The sequence below is a fragment of the Syngnathus typhle genome, linkage group LG3, assembly GCF_033458585.1.
Source record: "Syngnathus typhle isolate RoL2023-S1 ecotype Sweden linkage group LG3, RoL_Styp_1.0, whole genome shotgun sequence".
NCBI classification, from domain to species: Eukaryota; Metazoa; Chordata; class Actinopteri; order Syngnathiformes; family Syngnathidae; genus Syngnathus; species Syngnathus typhle.
The window spans coordinates 3,427,327-3,446,034 of record NC_083740.1 but is presented as its reverse complement, the minus strand read 5'-3'; the positions used below and the strand labels follow the sequence as shown (position 1 = coordinate 3,446,034).

The 18,708-nt window shown below is 43.5% G+C and overlaps 2 protein-coding genes across 5 annotated transcripts in view; one reads left to right on the top strand and one right to left on the bottom strand.

Annotated features, from left to right (window-relative positions):
- The window catches only part of ubn1 (ubinuclein 1), a 60,201-nt gene that overhangs the window by 28,532 nt on the left and 12,961 nt on the right, over positions 1-18,708 (top strand). For all 4 annotated transcript variants that reach the window (XM_061273768.1, XM_061273770.1, XM_061273767.1 and 1 more), the window contains exons 6-8: positions 725-811; positions 1,365-1,431; positions 11,729-11,797. The gene's annotated coding sequence lies outside the window, so the exon portion shown is untranslated. The remainder of the gene's footprint in view (positions 1-724; positions 812-1,364; positions 1,432-11,728; positions 11,798-18,708) is intronic.
- Positions 11,776-18,116, bottom strand: LOC133151041 (homeobox protein unc-4 homolog). The gene is made up of 3 exons (XM_061273775.1): positions 17,816-18,116; positions 16,767-16,942; positions 11,776-13,904 (listed from the first exon to the last, which is right to left on the bottom strand). The coding sequence occupies exons 1-3, from the start codon at positions 18,114-18,116 to the stop codon at positions 12,843-12,845; spliced, it is 1,539 nt and encodes a 512-aa protein (XP_061129759.1). The 3' UTR covers positions 11,776-12,842.

Sequence of the window (18,708 nt, the reverse complement as noted above, 5' to 3'; positions counted from 1 at the left end):
AACAATAGCGAGTGATTTTTAGAGGCTAGCTCTTCAGTTTTGTGCCAACAAGCTTCTCAGAGATTGAAAAGCTACTTCAAACTGTCAAAACAAAATAAGTGTGAAATCACAAACACCTCCGATCGTCACTGACAACAAAGCCCGCCCGGCTTGTATAAAGTGAACACAAACACAATAAGCATGAATTTATCAAGTAGATGTTATGCCATTGTCTAACTCCCACTAACTATTTTTTTTTCATTAATTAACCAAAAGTAAGCAATGTAAATGTATAAAGTGAGTTACCTGACGTCGTATCATTTAATAAGCCCTTGTTGAAACTTTACTCAGCGACACAAATATTTACAAGCATCCACAAAATAAAGATTCTTGGTCAAGCGCGAGAAAATTTTAGCTACCCCAAAAAAACGTGCAAAAGGTTCAATAGGATTATGAAAATAACTCATTGGCTTGGATTTTATCTCGTTCAACCATTTCATTTATGACACAAATTCTATTTAGCAGATTAACGTGTGGGGAAATTCCAGAAAAAATATATACAATGGAGCAAATGTTTTTTTTGTGTTGCCATGAGTGCAAATGTTTGGCGTTTCATTATCCCGTGATGTTTTATGATGATATATAAACGATGTATAAACTTTCCTTAATTATGACATAATTTCCTGCAGTTTCCTCTGCTTCGATCTGACTATTTTGTTGCTTTTTTTTTTTTTCCCTCTCCCAGTTACTATATTAAGATTCACCTCACGTGGCACCCAAGTTCCTAAATGCGGGCGCGATTCCAAGCACAGCGTTTGAGTTTGACAACTGTGTAAGTGTCCCTTCTTTTTGTTATGTTGTCATGTCTTTTTATTATTATGTTAATGCGCTCAGTCATTGATTGAGTCGGCAAACCTCAAAAGTGCAGCTGTTTACTTCCACTAATGGATACACCGTGATGGACCGATATTTTTTTTTATTATTGTATTTTCCAAACTTGATGTCACACCACCAGATAAATAGGTCACTCGTCCACAAAGCTATTTATGTAGTTAGCTTTCAACACAAACGCATCAGATCAATCAGTGCTAACTTACTTTTTACCCATGCTACCATCTCAAAAAAAAAAAAAAAAAAAACCGAGCTCACCATGTCTCACTAACATTCAGAATACAGTAGCATAGTGGGCGGCCAAGTGAAAATCAGCCAGAGGTTAAAAAAAGTTAAATACAACTGAACTGTACCCGTACCACACTTTTAGCCACCGTGGCATTAGAAAATCAATTTGTAACCAATGTGAGGGCTAATGTGACATTTTTGTGTGGACTTAAGACCATTCAGTATGTTATTAAGTGATTTTTATGTTCTGTTTTATATGATCACAGGCTTGGTTTGTGTGAAAAGTCCCGTATGCTGCTTGGCAACAAATGGAAGGCGCTCTGAGGAAATACGGTAATTTCACTCACACCTTTCAAATATATGTGTGGACATCGTTGGTCCAAAAAAAAACGCACACGCACAAACACACAGTGATGGTGCCAACTGTCTCCGAATCCTGTCCAGGCTGACCATGTGTTGTTGTTGCTTCCTGATGTCTCCATCAGCCTCATTTCACTGACTCATCGCACATCTTGTCTTTTCCTCGAAGCCTCGGTCCCTCTTCCACTCACATCAATAGCTGCTGATATCATTTGCAAACACACGCACGCACACACACTCCCTAGAATCAGCACAATAATTGAAATATTTTCAACCTGATTAGGTCTGGCCTGCCGACTGGGTCGGTTGCTAGGGCTGTGCACCCTGGTTGCTAGGGGGAGTAAATCAGCCAGCATTATTTGATTTCTGGGCCAGATATGAAACCGTTACCGCGGCGATTAAATGTTTCACAGCTTAGACACCTGGGGGGGGGGGGGGTATTAAGTCGAGGAGGCAGGAAGGAAGGGAGGGAACAAGTGAAGGGAGAATCTAAAAAGAAAGGTGAGCGCTAAGATGGAAAGACAAACCATCAATTTTGTATACTCGAGTCCCATATGAACAAATTTGTCATTGATATTCTGTAATAGATTAGTGTCAAAAATGCTCTACTTTGCAATATTAGTGAACCAACTGATGATTGATCCACATTGATTGAATTACGTAACTTGTGCGTAAGCCTTCCAAATAAAAATGGAATCTCCCGGTGGAGTTCATATAACAGCGTGTGATACCAAACAACGTGATGCAAATGTTTTCCAGCACTTCCAAGTCTCAGTTGGCTTTTTTTTTCTTTTTTTTTTTATCCCTGACGTCTTGCAGGTTCGTTGTGTGTGTGCGTGCGTCTTCGTGCGTGAGTGTTGTTTGCTCCGTGTTGATATAGAAACGTCGAGAGAGTCACGCCGAGGACACCGGGAGTCGCCTCCGCATGGGAGCTGTGGTTGTTGTCAAATGTTTAGAAAACACAAAAGTGAACCAAGCGCTCCCACTGGAACACGTTCGACACGCACACAAACACGAGTAATGAGAGTGAGCCCACACTTTGCCGTCTGACCATATTATGCGATCTGTATCTGAACTAAATATTCTTCACGTGCAGACTTTATTTTTTCACCTCCGGCAAGACGTTAATGCAGCTGGCCTCATCTGATAGGATTACACTCGTAAACGTTTGTGACTGAATTGGATTGATTCATCTAGTTTGTCACGGAAAACTGGCTTCGGTTCTCTGTGTTCATCTTCTTGTTTTCTCCAGATAGTCCTCCTTCCCCGAAAATCCAGTTATCTCAAAGCACTACTGGACTGAAATAAATAGTTTTTAAATGTTCTAATATCCGTAATGAGATCAATTGTTTACATAAGAATAGTGTTATTGCAGCAGCGCTATGTTTGTCACCTTTTAGCGGGTTGCACAAAGCATCATAGCAGGTTTGTGGGAGAAAGTACACTGCTCTAATTGCCTTAAACCAGTCGATAGGCCTGTAGTGTGTGTGTGTGTGTGTGTGGTCAATAAAATGTGCGTTCGGAGGCAATTGGTTGTTTTTCCACAGCTTGACGCGTTAAATGCATCCTCACCAGCACGGCTGCTGGCTAAACGCTATCGATTCCGTCCCGTTTTCAACTTCTTCTCTCATAACGACTCGTCGCTCGATGGCACTCGGCGGCTGGCGAGCCAGCGAGGAGAGCCTCTTAAATTACGAGCGTACGCAAAGCCAGAGCGCCAACACAGCTTAGTGTCGTCGTTAATGCCGTTTGTTGGTAATTTGCGCTGATGACTTGAATGACTGGCACTCGCGCCACGACTCTATTGTTTTCACTTTTTTTGTCGACCGGCGCTGGGGTCAAAAACGTTTTGATTGCTTTCATTTGGAGCGGCTCGAATTCCTCCCACTCCGTTGACGATTGTCCGAAGTGTGGGCATTAATGAAGCAACAAAGTACTCGATGCTGCTAATTGACATTTTGGAATATCGAACAGCAGTACCGCGAACTGGCTATCTCGTCAATATTCCACTGGTCAAAAACAATTGTTTTTGGAAATATTTGAATCTTGAATTAGTGGTGGACCTCGTAGGGGTGGGTCACAGGGGCACGGCAGGTTCCGGACCAGATCATTTACCTATGGGTATTTTCCAATGTCATTTTTTCTGGTATTTTTTTTCACCACATTTCCACCCATCCCTGAGGGGGAACATAAATTGAATCTTTGGGCGGCTTGTAAGAAATTTTGCGGACCCACTGAGATAAATTCAGAGGTTTGTTCCTAATATTAAGAGATTTTTTTTTTTTTGGGGCTTTTTAGTCAAGGGGGGGTGGCATGGGGTTCGATTCCAGCTCCGGCATTCCTGTGGGGAGTTTGCATGTTCTTCCCGTGCCTGCGTGCGTCTACTCCTCTTTCCATGCCAAAAACATGCACGGCAGGCCATTTTCCCGCTCCAAACTGTTCCAATTGTGTGTGTGACTGATTGTTTGGCTTTGTGTGTCCCCCCCGCCTTCTTCCCAAAGTCAGCAATTCAAATAAGGCAGAATACTCGTGTTTAACAGACTTAAATTCACTTCAATGTTTTTACACCAGCGGTTTAGATACATTGCAGTCGGCGAGCAAACGAACGGTCAAAAGTACAACGTTATCTCATGACCCTCATCGTCTTCTCTTTCAACCCCTTTGAACCCCCATAGCTCCATGCTTAAGCACCCGTCCACACGTCGCTGGACTCACATCTGGAAAGTGCATTTAGTTCTGCTTGAGTCTCAGGAAGTTTTCACACTTCATGACTCATTAACCTGCAGACCTCCCCGAGCTAGCGAGGGGGCACGGAAAGGATGGCGGTGGGGGGTGGGTGGGGGGGGTACGGATGATGGGTTTCGGGAAAAGGAAGGACAGATAATGGCAGAAAGCGAAGGTTCGATTATTATCGTCGTCTCACTGATTGAACACTATGAGGCAAAAAATGATGGAGGTGTGAAGACAACCAAGAAAAGCAGACAAGGATGAGGGGTGATGAATTAAATACTGGATGGTGTGTGTGCACGCGTGTCTGTTTGTCCGTGCATGCGCATGTGTGTGTGTGTGTGTGTGTGTGTCCAGCCCAGTGTGACTAAAGTGTCTGAAAGTGGGGCTTTTCCATAATGAAACACTTTTCCCAGAGTGATAATTACACCAGAAGAAAAGCAAGGACACCTCCTGTCAATGTGTGAAATTTTGTTTACTAAAATACAAAGTTCCCCTCTGGTTGGTTGTACATTGCGTGCGTGTGTATGTGTGTGTATGTGTGTGTGCGCGGCATTAGACTCACTACTTAATAATGGCCTCAATAAGTGCGAGCAACCCCAATATCTTCCCGCATTTCCCGCGTTCATCTTATTTCCCAATCACAAATTTTATTAACTTTCACCAGATACCTTTTTTTTTTTTTCCCCTCCCACCCCCCGCTCAGAGTTCCTCCGCCGATTGCAATCTTTTTGGCAGAGGGACGAATGACAGCCTTTCATTGCATGTCACAGTGGCTGAAAGCCCCTCGCCAAGGGGTTGGATCGAAGATAAGACGTGACAGAGCAAAAGCTCAGATAGGAAAGCAAGAAATGAGGGGAAAGCTCACTGGTGATTGCACATATTCGACAAGAAACCTGTGTCCTTAATAGAATTTGTCGAAATCCTCATGTTGTTGTTTGACACCCAAAAGGCTTTCATTTAAACAAACCCGAGCGGCAGAACAATTCAATTATTCGGCGTGGCTTTAATAAAAGCTTTGCCGTGCATTACGCCCCATCTTCCCTAATTCAAATTTTACGATTTAACAGTCGGGGCCTTTCCCATTAAGTCTCGACACACAACGTTACCATTTTTGGGCGAGCTTTATTGAATAAATACCGAGAGAATACTTGTACGAGTGGAGTTCAGGATGAAAACATTTCATTTTCGTTTGTAATCAAGTGTTGGCAAGCGCACTCGCAGCTGGCGCTGGGAATGTTTCATTCAAAACATTTTGTAAATATGGGGATTCCATTTTTTTTTTTTTTTCTAGTAATGACTTTTACAAGTCAAGTTTTCAACTGTCTGCGTGCATGTGGATGTAAAATAATAACTATTCTGCCCCTCTGGGATTTTCTAACATGTTATTCTCATTGAGTATATATGAGCGCAGAGATCTGGTTTTAGTAACATTTCTGTTAATTACCTTCAAAATATGGCCACAATTAGTTCTATAATGACAGCAATTATGGCAACACTTTTGGGTGCGCAAACACAACACTTTTTTTTATTTTTATTTAAATCAATAACAAAATTACCCAAGCTAATAATAATAATTAGCCTGTACGGTCACTTATAATTTGTCTACCAATAGAATTCTAAACCGCTATTGATCATTGTATTGGTGTTCTTTTGATTCCACCAGCAGGACTTATTAAATGCCACTCCTTCCTAATTAGCTCCATAATGGCTTTTACGTGAAATGAGCACAGCCATTGTTGTGGAGTGCATGTTTTTTTTTTTTTCCAGCAGGCACTAAAGCACAAGAGCCACTTGATGTTTCCACGCCATGTCAACACTGTGTTCACGCAGGGGCTTTTATTTGTTGACGTTAGTCTGTGTCGTTGCGCAATATTAGCACGCATAATACGTCGGCGGCAGCTTCCTCAGAATCTCTGTTCCCTTCTTTTCAAATATGTTTGATTGACGCAGGGGAGTAAATCGTTATTTATCAGACAGGGATATTTAAAAAAATATGTTTTACATGCCCTCATCACACATGCTAATTTGGAAATAGTGGACTAAACTTTAGACCAGGAGAAACCAGGTCTAAGTTGTGGCGCGGGTGGTGTAATGTGTTTTGTTCATAAATGTATGTGAATCAAACACTCTGAATCAAATGTGTGTGGGAGGGGGGGTGACATATGGAGATGAAATATTGGGGTGAAAGGTGATGTATAACCTGAACTGTGATTGGCTGAGCTAGGCTTCAGCTCCCCAATGGGGCCGAGCGCTATTGATATTGAAGGCTTGAACATTTCGAAGGGATTCTTGGCCGCTAATCACTTGCTGAGTGTCTTGTGTCACACTTTGTTTTTATTTGTTACTTGTGTCGTGCGTTTGATTCCTTCGTGGGCGGCTCGGCGGGTGGCGTGTGTCTGACACCTCTTTGCCTCCGTTAACCTCAATCAGATGGTGACGGACCTCAGCGGAACACCTGCGCTCACAATATGCCCGGAGGTCCGTGGCGGCGAATCGATGGGCTATTTCGGGGGTGGCACGGCGTAGGGGGGGGTCGGGGGGTTTGGGTCTCGTCTGCCAGCTTCATTCTTCACGCTTCTTTTAAGTGAGGCGTGCGTAATAATACCTGCTCATTAGGAGCACGCCGCCTCTTGGCTAATTCATCGCGGACTGTCACGAGTTTGCCCACGACCCCCGGGAAAGACATAAATCACACGCCGAACCGAGCGGTCGAGCAGTTGCCCCTACCGCCGCTGATTTATCAAGCAAATTACTGCGAGTCCTGCTCGGCCCAAACACTTTGCAGAGGAAATCACCGACTAACCCCTGAGCCAACGGATTTATTGAAAAACTACCCCCCCCCCCCCCCCTTCAGCCCACACTCACCCAACCAACCTTCTCCTCCGCCATCTCGTCCCGTGCCACTCCACTCATCTTTCACTGACTTAATTAAAATCCATCCCGTTGGCTCGTTGGCATTTATTACAACCAGCGGGCTAATGAAACAAAGGCAACGACAAACCCAAAGCTGCTTTGTGCCAGTAAACATTTTACAGCCCTCCCCCTCTTCCCCACACATTCCCGCTTAAATATAGTCTTCCTACTGTAGTGACAAGCTTTAAGGTAAGGCAGGCTATGACGACAACTTTGCTTTAGTCAATTATCGAAACACCAAATGCAGGGAAGGAAATCAGAGATTGAGGGGAACCCCAATGGGGGCCACGTTCACTATGTGACACTGAGTTTTCTTGGTTCATACCTGATTGTAAGGCATCGATTTTAAAAATTAAAAAGATAAGTGCGCCTAATATTCTGAAATATCCTGTAACCTTAGTAAACAAAAGTACCGTATTTCCCGCACTATAAGGCGCACCTAAAAACCTCAAATTTTCTCAAAAGCCGACAGTGCGCCTTATAATCCGGTGCGCCTTATATATGGACCAATATGGGTTGGTGGATGAGGACTAATTTATTAAAGTAAGCTTTACGTGTTTATTTTGTGTGTTGTGTGATATTAACGTTTGAGTAAATGGGCCATTCATTGAAGGTGCGCCTTATAATCCGGTGCGCCTTATAGTGCGGAAAATACGGTAGTTAAAAGTCGTCAACAGATTTTGGACCAAACCTTTCTCAAGTCTTTTCTTTATTTCTATTGCTTTGTTGTGGTTCCTGGATCAAGAAAATATATAAGATATATATATTACATATATAGGCCAGTGTGAGGCTTAGTGTTTTGCCGCTGCTGTTAAACACAAGTGGAACCAGGCTGGATCACTTTGGGCCTTAATTGACTCCTCTACTGTGGGTGGATGGGGGTGATGAAGAGCCGGAGAGCTCAGATTGGCCATGATACTTAAAGTGCAAGTGTGTCTGTATTGAATAAGCAAAACAACAACTCAATTATAGGTCTAACTGGCTAGACGGGAGGTCCAAATGACATTGTAGTCGTGGTTCTTGGCAGTCACTGGACTCGCTCTCTCTCTCTCCCTCTCCTGCTTCCTCTTGAGGTTTGGAAATGTGTGCAGGGGTGGGGGGAGGGCGGAGGGGGGCTTCACGGAGGAAGGCGCTAAATTAGCTGGCTGATCGGCGCTCATTGCCGCATACACATCCCCCTATTACGGCGGCCCGGGCGCCGCTTAATATTCCGGGCATGGTGGTTTGCGTCTAGATTGCAGATTTATCAAATGGGAAAATGAATGTATGATGATCGGTTAAATTGAAAATCAGCACACGGGTGACAGACCGCGCTGACACCTCGGTAATTAGAAAGAAAAATGATGGCGTCCGAATGCACAATAGAGCAAAAACAATTTACGCCATACCCCCACACCCCACCCCGACTTCATCCTCCTCCTTCAACACTGTAATGACAGCGTGCTCAAATTGAAAATGTCTCCCAGGTTGAAATTGAATTCATAAAAGGGAGGTAGCAAGAGGTTTACAGGGCCGTTCCTGGCTTAACTGTCGGAAATATCTTACTAGGTACGTATTTAGGTAGTCAGCAGACAAACTAGCTGAAACTTGGGTAACATTTCTATTTTGTAATCAAATTTGAGGCTAACTTGAGGGTTCATTTGGGTCATGAAGTTGGGAAAGTGCCTTATGTTTTATTGTGTTGTCTGAAACATGGTAAGAAGTCGTGGCTTGAGGAAAAGAATTGCAAGGATTCATTGATCATTTAAATGCTCCAAAATGTTTACTGTATTCATAACAATTGATGTACTACTACTTATATTCGTCTTTGAGTTTGGTTCGGGTTTTTTACTACGGAGTGAGTGCTTCCAACGGTTTTACGGTTTTAAGTTAACGCCGTTCTTTTTATTATGTACTGTTAAGTTTTACAGTAGTTCATAAGTCACAATTTTCTTTTTTAAAAATCGATTTTAAAAGAGCTAATTTCCCCTAAACTGACAAACCCTTTAAGAGTTGGCTTCTTTGTTCTAATACTTATTTAAAAGCATATAAGATCATACATAGCCAACGCCATGTCTCTTGAAAAATACATGCTAGATTTCTTTCATTGTATGATTTTTTTTTTTTTAATCACTACAAAGTCTTTTTTACTATAACGCCAAATCGAAACCTACACTTTCCAATTAATCGTCCCCTTGAAACTAACCGATTAAAGCAAATAAAAGCGCAGATTTTACCGGAACGAACGATTTAATGTGATTGATTCGGTCGAAGGGGACGTTTCCCGAGGCCTTATGGGAAAATAATGTCCTTATGAATTAAATAATAGGGTTATTACTTTCATTGATTTTAGCTGTCTGGGAATTTAGTGTTGAGCTCGGGTCTTAACCCATCCTCCTCCTCCATCCTCATCCTCCCTCTCTTCCTCGTGTCTAATTATTTTCCTCTAAGCCGCCCTGCTTCCTGCAGCGCAAACAGTGCACTCGCTGGGCAAAAATTATGTAAATATTATTAAAGGGACTCCGGCGCGGAAATTCATTTTTAGCTCGGGCTCCGTGGAGCAAAGCCTCCCGTCCCTCGGATCCGGCGTCAATTTATTTGCAAATAAAGCGGGCGATCTGACCGGGAGGGATCAGGGATATTTAGGCGGCCTGTCAACAAGGCTCCTATGCGCGCACGCCGGCCAGAATTAATGCTTTTAATAATTGGGATTTCACTTTCCAGGGGACTGAGGTGGCATTTATAAAAGCATAATCTTAACATGATAACACACACTCACGGCAGTTTTCTATCTGATTCTCATGGACCTTTGACCCATTTTAGCGATACTCAAGTTGTTGTTATGACTTTTGCATCGCCCTATAATTTACTGACAACAATTAACGTCCTTAAAAAAACAACAACAAAACAGAGAAAAGATGTGCGTATCAAAAGGCGAATCAAGTTTGAGGTCATGAAATTAGTCAAATGCTAACTCTAAGTTGTTGAAAATGGGAGCTAGCAATCCGTCGCTTGCATTAGCTCGCATTAGCTTAAGAGCTAGCTAATTAAATTAGTCTATACGATAATGTTTCTGTTTTACACAATCTTAGGGAGACTCAAAAACCCTAAAAACTATCAAGTATGATATACAGCAATACCTCAATTTACATATACCCTAGTTTGTTGTTGAAAATGTGAGCTCGTAACCCTTAGCTTGCGTTAGCTCGCTAAGCTTAAGAGCTAGCTAATTAAATTACAGTTTATACGATAATGTTTCTGTATTACACAATTTTAGCACCCTGAAAACTATCAAATATTGTATATCGCAATACCTCAATTTACATATGCCCTAGTTTTTGCACAATTTGTTTTTACTTTTTTTTTTTTACAAGGGCCAAAGAAATGTCAGAGTTTCAGCCCTTTAATTAATAAAGAAGGCAAATCAAGTTGTAACAAAAATGATATGAGACAAATTAGTGTCGTAAAACATCACATTTGAAAACAAGTCTAAATGATTGTTCTTTACATGATCCAAAATGTTGCTTCACGAGCTCTCTAAAAAAAACCACTATCTAGTTAAAGCACATACAATCTGGTTTAAAGCATAAATCTGGCTCAAGCATCTTTTTTTTTTTTTTCATTTGAGCCTCCCCAAAAATAATTAATGTGAGCCCTCACTCCATTCTCCCCTGTTCCCTGAATCTTTATCTGGTTCACTCCCGTAGGACCCCACAATAACAACAAATGACGAGGGGCTCCGCCGCCTTTTGTGAGTGTGGGCGGTGGGGAGGGGTGATGGGGGGGTACGCAGGCAGCACGCCTGTCCTATTATGTGCGACACATGATCAATAGGGCGATAAGGCAGCGACATCAATATAAGCGACAGAACAATGAGGGATATCATCGAACATCTATCTTAATATAGCCGGCTACAAGGGCTGCCTGACAAGCGCGCCAGCTCATGAAAATTCCGCCCCACGAATCACGACCCCCCCCCCCCCCTCCCGTACCCACCAACCCCTCCTTCATACGCTCAATAGTCTATGCACACACACGCATGCAGGCTGCCAGGCGCGTTCACGAGCGCCGTGCAGCTGGCTATTATCCCCCCCCATTTCAATTTGACACCCCTGCCTTTCATGCTAATTCTATTATTGTGGGAAGTTTATGTGATTCCATATCACTAGAAATCACTAATGTCTAATAACCCTTTGGGCTGAGGAGGGGAGGGGGTAGAAAGAGGAAGGGGAGCTGCCTGGAGACCCTGCAGCAGCCAGTGGGAAAATAATTACTTTCATATCAAAACTCAGCAGGAGGCGCAGGGTCCTATAGCCGGCGGCCACTAACCTCATTCTCGGCCGGCCTTTTCAAATGAATAAATTTGTTAAAGCAATAAATACAAACAGCCAGACGGTAGTGAGAGAGCGGGGGATTTATCTGCTCTAACGCCCACAACGGTCCACGAGCTTCATCCACCCCCCCCCCACCCACCTTGTTTCCCTTCCCTCGCTCCATCCCTGCAAAGACAGTGCTCACTTTTAAACAATAGTTTTTATTTATCAAAATGTTTACATATAAATATCCTTTTCTCCTTCTTACAATATCTGAGGATTTTCGTTGCAAGTAAGAGTTTTTTTTTTCTTTTTTTTTTTCTTTTTTTTTACAGGTTTTGGTCACCAAAAAAGAGAGAAGAGAGAGATTACCTCGGCGTTCAGGATGCGTGATTAAAAAATAGGTGAGGATTAAAGCTTCTTTTCCACCAAGCAGCACAGTTCACATCAACTTTAAATGTGAGCAAATGCATGATTTTGATTTTTTTTTTTTTTGTTTGCCATTCTGCAAGAAGCCACAAAAACTGATTAGAATTTTGCCACCTAGCAATGGGTCGACTGGTTGACAGACAATCGTCACTCCCGTGTGAAATGCGACCGTTATGCCACAAAGAACAAAAATAAGCTTGATATACTCCATGTCATACATTTTTGAAAAAGAAAACGTCGATGAGTCACCTCACAGGACAGCGACTGACTTTTTGAGACCCCTTTTTTTGAAATGACATCGGTGCACAAGCTCGCTTTTATTTGAAGAGAGTCACCAATCCCTGAAAATTAAGGAGATGGGCACCCGGTGGATCAGGGAACCCCGACGTCCTACTTTTAAAACTGTCCAAGATTTGGAGATCTTGGAGTCTTTCAAGGTGGAAAAAAAAAACAGGCACAGCAGCGACACGAAGAAACATAAATGAGGGTGCGTCAATGAATGGGAGAGGCCAAATTCTCCGTCCATGCAACGGAAAATCAGCTCCAGCAATGATTCCTGGACCCTTTTTCTTCCATGATTGTGAAAATGACCCTCTTCTGCTAAGAGCTCTGACGGAGCAGAGTAAAACAATCGTTGTCGCGCTGCTACGATGACAATTGAAAGCTGCCAGATCAGGCTTTCCCGTTCCAACCTGGACTTGGAGCTGAACCGTGTTGCTTGGTGGAAATGTGGCCAAAGCCTCCCCGATTCCTGATATGTTTGCAAGCATCTATGCAGAGCTTTGGGAATGTTTGAACAGTCCACTCTCGAAAAAATGGAGCTTAAGGGTACAAGGCCGCGTCACTCTGAGACATGTTTGTATCCATTGACGCTTTTACGGCTCGGAAACATACCTGGCGGTTTGCTAATCAGGGGAACGCTATTGTATCTTGAAGGACCAAAACGGACTCCTACTCTCGTCTGGTTTTCTGACAACATCTGAGCAGCGCCGCTTTGTATGTGCGCTCCTACAACAAGTGTTAGTCCATATCCACGTCCTCGCCATCTGTTCCGGGTGCTTCCCCACAGTCTGCGTTTGCGCCGAGATCTTCGGGGAGGCTCGGCGACGCTCGCTCCTCCTTCGCACAGCGCCCCTCGGCTCGGCAGCCGTCCGTCAAAGCCTCGGCGTGGACTCGCCCCGCCTCGCCGGAATGGGCCGACTGCGGGGATGCCTGAGACTTGGCGAGCGTGGGACTATCCCTGGCGCTCTCCTCCTCCACGTCGACTCTATTGCTAACGGGACTGTGATGGTCGTTTGTTTTATGATCTGCGCTTAAAGGCTTAGCGAGAGCGCACGAGAGGTCAGTGGGAGCGCACGACTGTTCGAGGTTTTGTCCGAGGTGGAGCCTGTCGACGCCGTCTTGGCACGGCGACGCCTTCAGGGCCGTTTGGGGCACGAGAAAGCCCAGAGGCTGATGAGTAATGGGGTAAAGCAAAAAATGGCCTTGACCCACCAGAGTCCTCTGAGTGGGCAGTGAGAGAAAGTCCAGAGGAGGCTTCCATCGAGGCGCGGCGTCCGAGAGGAGGCTCTCCACGCTGAAAGGGTTTCGCTTCTGCAGCGCAGAGGACCTCGGACCCGCGGGGCTGCCAGAGCTGTGCGTGCTGCCCGGAGAAACCTGCTCCGCTTCTCGTCTTTGGTTTTGGTGGTCAAAGTCGTGTCGGGTTTGGTCGCAGCTGGATTCGGTTTGGTGTCCTTGGGCGCCCCCGGACGTCAGGGGAAGCTCCGCATAAATATTCCCGTTTGGGCCCGAAGAAGGCTGCTGCTCGCTGTCGGTGAACTGCGACACGCCGCTGTCGCTCTCGGAGCCGCCCGGTGTGTGGAAGCTGTCGCCATGCAGGAGTTTGCTCTGCGACTTGAGTAGCTTTCTCTCCTGCTTGCGTTTCTTCTTTTCGGCGCGCTCGTGCTCTCGCCGCGCAATCTCCTCGGGGTCCATGGGCTCGCCACTGCACGTGGTCGGGTGGGAGTTGTGCGCGGGCCGGCCGGGCCCTTTCTTTGTGTTCTCCTTCTTCCTCCACTTAGCACGTCGGTTCTGGAACCAAACCTGCGCGAACAAACACAAAACTAGTTTACCTCAAAGAAATCTCCAAATTGTTCAGAATTCCATATTTCTTCTTAATATCCTTTAGACTTCAGAGACTTTATTTTCCTCCATGGGGGGGGTGGCAATTTGTTTTGCAATAAATAAATAAATAAATAAATAAATAATACTGTTTGGCTACTGCCCTCAATTTTCAGGTTCTCCCTTAGTTAGAAGAGCCAGTCTCATAACAATAAAAAAATGAATGAATGAATGAATGAATGAATGAATGAATGAATGAATGAATGAATGAATGAATACCGCTTGTCTACTGCCCTCAATTTTCAGGCTCCCCCGTAGTTAGTGGATCCGGTGTCATTTTATTCTCTTGCTCGCTCACTGCAGTCTGGCGACAGTCTTGTATTTACTGTCCATTACGCAATATCAAAACGTTAAGGTGACGAGGTGCCTTGCAGTCTCCCAAATTGTCGATTGTACTTTGATATGAGTGACATTTTTCAAATGCAAAATCTGTCATTCAATTCACTCCACTATGACTTGATTGTTTGATGCTATATTTGCTTTTTTGGGGGGATGGGGGAGGTACATATCATATCAATGTATTTATTAAGCATTTTATGATCCACCGTGAGAATTGACTTCCTTGCTTACATACTTGTCAGGAAAACAAAACACACACTTTAACTTCCTGCTGTGATTTAATGAGCTGACTGTACGTCAATTAGTCAGCATTAATAATCAATTAATCATTTAAAATAGATACAAGGACAGACTGGATAGGACAGCAAAAAAAATGGCCCCAGCAGATGTTTATTTAATGTGAGCATACTGTATCCATGTTTGTTTTTTTATTTTATTTTTTTTAGAAGCAAAGTGTGCTCACTGTAAATCATTGGTACAAAATGGAAACAAGCAACCAAAATAGCCTTATAAAAATTCCCCTTCACATTTAAATGTTCACATCAGAAAAGGTACACATTCGTAGAGAAATACTATTTAACAAAATAGCAGCAAAACCCAAACATCCATCCATATATCAGTTTTCGATGCAACAATTATTCTAAGTCTCCTTTAAACAGCGCTAATAAAAATCCATACCAACCAAATGATCACTCCTGTTGTCCAGGTGAAACGACCACTCCACTCATCTTCTACATATGAACGTCCTCACCTTTTGCTAAGTGACTCTTACATTTCCCAATTCGTGCAACCATTTTGAGCATTTTAAACTCCTGATATGCATGAAGCTAATCAAAAGTTTAGCTGCTTTGAAGCAACTATTTCGCATATTTTAGATGCATTATTGTCTTGACAGTTTAGTCTTCCATCAAATCGACGTCGTATCAAATCGGAGGCATTGTTGGTTATAAAGTGGTCTTGCAGGAAGTCACAGCCTCATTGTTTTAATCACCAAATGAGTTTGCTTAATGCCCAACTCACTGCCAATTAAATCTAATTGCAGCCTCACTAATTGGGAGCATTTCATTATAAGACCACATCACACCACAACTCGCCTTGTCGCCGGACTGCCTTCTTCTTAGTCGAACGAGTTGATCCCTTCCCCCCTTCCCCCCCACACCCACACCCACCCATCCACACACACACACTTTTCCCCGCCCGTCCCCCAAGCCCGGCTGGGAACTCTCCGGGGCGGCCTCTGGTCTCGCTGAGGGCCGCGTGTTGGCCGCTGATAAGGCGCGAGGCGCGGATAATGAGGGCGAGGCGCGGACACGGAGCGCGACAATGTTGGGATTGTTGATGTCGCTTCTATCGCATATTACCCCCAGCCTCCACCCCTCCCCTTTCCAAAACCTGCGATAAAGAAGCGTTTAAGCAGCTGGAAGGCTGAATAAGCTGAGGTTTAGGAACAGAAATCCACCCCAAAAACATAAAACGTCATCCAGTTGTGATGCTTGTTTGAGCATAATGTGCTTTTTTAAAATTTTATTCTTTCAAGAAAATTATTTCTTCTTGTATTTGTTTTTCCACAGATACACATGATGAAAGTTTTAATAATGTTTTCAGTTTTATCAGTGATGTGGAAAGATATGTTTGCTCTGATACTGTGTACATTTTCTATTTTTTTTTTTCTTTTTGCATGGCAGAATTTGCGAGGTATTGGAAACTTGCTGTTTTGTTCAATGATTGTGGGATTCTAAAATGCCAAAGAGTTGAACTGTAATCAAATGAAAAATGTAAGTATTTTCACTCATGTTTTCATGTTACAAATTCTGCCATATTGAAAAACGTCGTCTTTTAATTTAGTCATGGGCAATCGTTTAATAAATTAACAGTTCCTAATTAGTGTGAGAAATGCTATATTTAAATGCATATTCAAGCGTTTTTGTACTTACTATTAAAAGCTCGAAAGCTTCAATTCATGTCATTTCAATATGTATATGCAATATTTCAACAACAATTTTTTTTTTTAAAACACGAATTAGAATTACAATAATAAATACAATATAATAAAATCCATTTCCATCTGAAATATAAAAAGAATAACTTCATCTGCCTCCATTGTTCCAAACCATCTAAATTAATTAAAAATCCAAATAAAGATCAATTTGAGGAACTGGCTCAAATACAACCCCCCCCCCCCTTTTTGTCGGCTCAGTAACAAGCCTTGTTTACCCCCCTTTTTTTATAGTAACCCATAAATCAATAGGTTGTGTCTATGCATAATTCAAAGGGGGACCCTTTATTAAAGATTTAATTGACAAATTGCCGCCCTCAGTGTGGGCTTGGGCCTTCACGGGCCATCTCCTGAACAAACAGCCCTCCTGACATGTTTGGTGGCGAGGTTGAGATTTAGTCGTATCCAAATGTGCAACTCAATCCAAATCAAAGCGTCCCAGCACTTACCTGAACCCTGGATTCGACCAGGTCCAGTCTGAGGGCGAGCGCCTCCCGCATGAACACATCCGGATAGTGGCTCTCGTTGAAGGCCTTCTCCAGCTCCTCCAGCTGCCAGCCGGTGAAGTTGGTTCTGGTTCTTCTCCGTTTACAACCGGGACTCTCTTTGTCTGGGTCCCCGGAATCTGTTTTTATTGTTATAAACCGTCATTGTCTCATTATTGATTGATTGACAGCTTGTCCAATTAAGCGAAGCATCTTGTTATGTGCTGCAAGTTCAGTAAATAATTTTAAATCATATTTTTTTTCCCCCCAAGAGAAAATCAATACAGAGGATGGAATTTACTCACCATTGATTTGTAAATTGCATTTATATAGCCCTTGTCACAAATAGAGTCATACAGTGTTTTCGATTTAAATCAGAAGACCGATGTGAGATTTACGAGCAAAATAAAAATAAGAGCTTCAAATCAAGGCTTGCATTGAAGCTGCGCTTGTGTCATCACAACTATATCGGCATTTACAGAAAATTGCAAATGAACACATCTTTGTTGCATCTTAATGAAGATGTGTTCACAAATTGATCATTTTGCAATGGTCTCATTTTTCCCCCCCTGGAGCTCCAAAGAGAACCACAACGTTTTAAAATTAAATTCAAGCGAACAAATCCTTTCAAAATAAATGCAAATTATAATAAAAATGAGAAAGGGGACTCTAAACAATCTTTTTACTCGACGAATCCTTTCAAAATAAATGCAAATAATAAAAATGAGGAAAGGGACTCGAAACAATCTTCTTGCTTGCAGACACAATTTTTTTTTTCTTTTTTTTAAATATCCACTGTGAAGACAGCTCAAAAGGAAGTTTAAAAAAAAAAAACACGAAGACAATTTGGCATCTCAGCAAACACAAATGAAGATAACAAATGTTCATACTCATTTGCACTCAAATGGGAGATTCTTTCAAGATGAAGGAAACCTTCATTTTATCCACAGCAAACTCTTCCAAAAACAGCCTTAGAATCGTATTTAAAGGGAGCGAACGGGGGCGGGGATTACCTGAGAGTTTGTACTGGCCGTCGGGCGACAAGAGCGCGCTGGAGCTGACAATCGAGGCCGAGCAAGAGCCGTTTAGTAATCCGTCTATGGTGAAGGGGACGGCAGCCGCCGACTGCAGCTGGTGCGCGCTGGCGAGCTCGTAATGGTGCTGGTGCTGCTGCTGATGATGGTGGTGCTGCTGCTGGTGGTGGTGGTGATGATGATGGTGGTGAGCAGCGAGCGGATACGGGAAGCCCACCAGCCCGCCCAAGGAGCCCCCGAAGTGGGCGTGAGGGTGATGCTCGAGGACGCGACTGTCCATGCTCGCCCGGGCTACATGCGGCGGGGCCGAAGTGAGGATGCGCGGGGGGTGGCAGTGTGTGGCTGAACATGCAGTCAGCAAAGGATGCAAAATGTTGTTTTAAAAAGGGAGGAAGGCTTCGTGTCCGATGTGTCGTCTCCCACGGCCCACGGATGAGCGTTGTGATAAAGCCGGCCGGCAGCGACGTGTTGTGGTCCAGCCCGAGATGTCAAGCTCGCTTCCCCCTCCTGGAGCCAGCTCATTAGGACTCCCCATCTGCGGGCGGAGCCAATCACAAGCCTTAATGGCCATGTGACGTCACCGAGCGCAGAAGAGGCTGAGCGTCGTGAGGGTTTTCGTTCGATTTTATTTCTTTTTTTAATTCACACCTTGGGTCACTGCCGTCCACTCAGCAACACGAAAGACACTCGTCAAACTTTTTGCCCCACACTTAACAAAGAGCACTGAAAACGACATTGTGGGGGACAGGAGTTATAGTGTGGCTACAATAATGTAATGGAAGAAAAAAAAAATCCCCAATTTAAAGTGCATTGTGTTTTTATGCTGCAGAGCCACAAACATGATATGGGCGCACAAATAAAACACTAAATAA